The sequence below is a fragment of the Stegastes partitus genome, unplaced genomic scaffold (genome assembly GCF_000690725.1).
Source record: "Stegastes partitus isolate 25-593 unplaced genomic scaffold, Stegastes_partitus-1.0.2 Scaffold184, whole genome shotgun sequence".
In the NCBI taxonomy this organism is placed as follows: domain Eukaryota; kingdom Metazoa; phylum Chordata; class Actinopteri; family Pomacentridae; genus Stegastes; species Stegastes partitus.
In genome coordinates, this window is record NW_007577915.1 from 187011 (window position 1) to 190257 (window position 3247).

General features: G+C 42.7%; 1 protein-coding gene across 1 annotated transcript in view; it reads left to right on the forward strand.

The window, feature by feature from the left end:
* The window catches only part of clstn3 (calsyntenin 3), a 21715-nt gene that overhangs the window by 16695 nt on the left and 1773 nt on the right, over positions 1-3247 (forward strand). The window contains exons 13-15 of the mRNA XM_008280194.1: positions 576-676; positions 1964-2190; positions 2495-2656. Coding sequence (XP_008278416.1) covers positions 576-676; positions 1964-2190; positions 2495-2656 — 490 coding nt within the window. The remainder of the gene's footprint in view (positions 1-575; positions 677-1963; positions 2191-2494; positions 2657-3247) is intronic.

Here is a 3247-nt window from a genome sequence, read left to right on the forward strand (position 1 = left end):
AAGAACAATGAGCAGAAAGGCTGCAGCATAATAAGATGGAATCAGTCATGGAGGGTTTGACCAGGACAGGTCTGAGTGTGATGCAGCTCTAACCAGACTAACCAGAGTGATGTCCTTGGTAAGAAAAGAGACACAAATATAAATGATTACACTGCAGAGCTCCAGCGTGTCAATGATAAACCAACAGTTTGGCGACACTGAACTCTTCAAACATGGACTTTGGCTCAGCTGGGCCATGAGAGACGTGACTGTATGGAGAAGATGTCAGATAACAGGGAATATCTTATCTCTGTACACTCAGCCACAGTGGAGCTTCTTCTTCAACTAAATAAACTGAAGTCTTTCTATAGCCAGCTGATGGAGCTCAAGGATTTCATTTGCTGCTTGTTATTTTTGGTTCTACAGGATCTGATGAAATCTTGCCGTTTTAAACTCAGAAGTGGATCATTCTGCTGACAGCGACGCATCAGCGATGATCAGGAAGTTTAAGATCTTGATCATTTCTTTTTTAGTTTCTGGCTGATACATGGTGCCAGTTTGATGAGCTGATTCATCTTCACCTGATAATGCTGCAGGAATTAACCATTAAATACTGCAGCGTGTGTCTGGTTCCTGTCAGTGGTTCATCTGGTAAATGGCTGCTGTGTTTCCGGGTCAGTGCTCAGCAGAACAACCGGTACTGGCTCCGTGGCTGCAGCAGCCACTCTTAGCTGATTAAATATTAATTCAGGGAAGTCCAGTCCAGCGTTCACGGTGTGCTGCATCTGTATTTATATTCAGCCTGTGCAGATATTTTCACTGCTGCCTGCAGCCACAGTTGTTTCAGTCGCATGTTTATAAGATTAAAATGATTGTCGGGCCGAGCTGCAGGGCTTTTTTCTCACTCTCTGTTTTTAAGATTCAAGGTCAGGGACAGATTTTTTTTGTCTTGGTTGCGGCTCGAGTGTTTTTTTTATTGCGTGTGTGAAGATTAGAGTGATTTAAGGCCAGCAGTTACCCAGATGGCTGAACAGCAGGCCCTTCTGGAGAGGCTGATAGAAGCAGCTGCTTCCTCTGATAGTGAAACACAACAGTCACTCTGCTTAATCCCTCAAATATTACGCTGAATTTCAGTGCAGATGAATAAATACGTGTTAGCAGCCTTCATCCGTCTGATTTACGCTTTCTGCTTGCAGCAAATTCAACTTGTATCAGAGGAGCTGCTGCATTTGACATTTTTTGATTTTTACAACGTTCAGATGGTGGAACCAGGAGACAGATTCAGGTTCTGTTCATTAGGTTCTGGTCATGGATAGATAGATAGAAAAATACTTTTTTCATCCCTTTGGGGAAATTTAAGGTATCCAGCAGCTCACACGTTACATTTAAGAAAAAAAAAGGAAACTAATGTGCGAGAGGACCCGCAATGAACAAACTTGTAATAATAAGCATCCAGGAGGGGGCTCGGGTCGGGCCGGACCAGGACTATTGGTTTTATTGCACTGTTCCTCTTGTTCAGTTCATGAAGGCTTTCCCAAAACAACCAGAATCTAGATCTAAAAAGTTGTTCTTAATAGCAGCTGCACAGCAATGATTCATGAGCTTCCTGTTTTCTTCTGCAGACGCTCTCAGAGAATCACTCCAATCATTCAGGCTTCACAAACAAGTGATTCAAGTCGTCTGCTGGAAAGTCCGCTTTTGTTTTGTTTTGTGTTGTTTTTTTGATATTTCCAATATATCTTTCGGGATTTTCAGTGCCGTTGGTGGAGGACAGTAACGTGAGCCAAACTTCATGGCCATTCCATCCAATAGTTGTGGACACGTTTCATTAAAAACCAAAAACATCAGCCACATGGTGGCGCTGGATGAAGGCTTCATCCTCTGCAGGTCATGAATGTGATGCTGTTCATGCAGCAGCTGCAGAGATGCTTCGGTCTGAGCCTCAGTGGAAATGAGAGAAATGATTCAGTGTTTGTCTCTGCAGATGTTTCAACGAGGAGAGCTGCCTGTCTCTGAAACAGCTGGAGGGTTACCTGGTGGTCCTGCAGCCCGACGCCCCTCAGATCTCCCTGTCAGGTGTCGGACCTCACCTGGCCCGGCCCGCCCCCGAGTTCGAAGGTTCCCGCGGTGTTCCACTGTTCCCGGAGCTTCGGATCGTGTGTTCGCTGTCTCATGCTGTGAATACAGCAGCTCAGGGGATGGAGGGGGGAGGTCCGTCAGCTGACTGATACTTCATACATGCCCTATAATATATATATATATATAGCCTAGCAGTGTATAAATATATATATATAATATAATATAATATTTTACATATAAATACATACGATGTAATATAATCTATGATAGACACATATAGATACAGTATAATATATAATATACGTGTAGATACATACAATATAAGATAATTTGTGATATATATATACATACATGTGAACACACAATATAATAAATAATATTCTACATATAGAATGCAGCTCTTTTTGAGTCCATCACTGTGTTCTCTGTGTTCCAGCTCTGATGTCCGACGCTGTCGCTCACACTTTGGACGGCTGCGAGGTCCAACCTCTGGGGGAGGAGCTAAACCCAGAGAGGGAGGAGCTTCTGGTGGACATGGACGTGGTGCGAGAGCGAGGACTAGAAATCATCAACACCACTGCTTACATCGCCATCACAGGTACACGAGGGCAGGAGTCACTCCGATGGACAACACAGCTCTAGATTGTCTAGATTAGAACTGAAGCTTTCTTTGGTCATTCTTTTCAATAAAACTGCACATCTCACTTGATTACTTCCAGTACTGTTGGAGAGTTGAAAATCAGATGATTCCTTCTGCTTCCACAGTTTCTGGCTGATAAGTTGTCATTTGGAGATATTTTAAAGATAACTCACCTTTCAAAGCTGCAGGTTTTGGGTTTCAGAGGGTTCATGTATTTTCTTATGTAACATCGTTGAAATATTCAGAATTTTGTCCAAATGTTTTAGGTTTTATGTGTCAGGTCAGAACTTTGACCTCAGTGCCTTTAACATGTCACAGAGTTCTGTTTAGATCTGGTTCATTTTCTTGATGGATCGTCACACATGATTAGTTCAGGGACCACCGACAGGTCGAGAATTGGATCATTCTTTCTGTTTTTACAATTGCTAGCTGATAAATTATGTTGTTTTGGTGTTTTTTTAAGATAACATGCTTTTTGTACCTGCAAGTTTTAGGGTTCAACATCCATCCATCATCTCTACACCTTAACCCTCACTAGGGTGGTGGGGG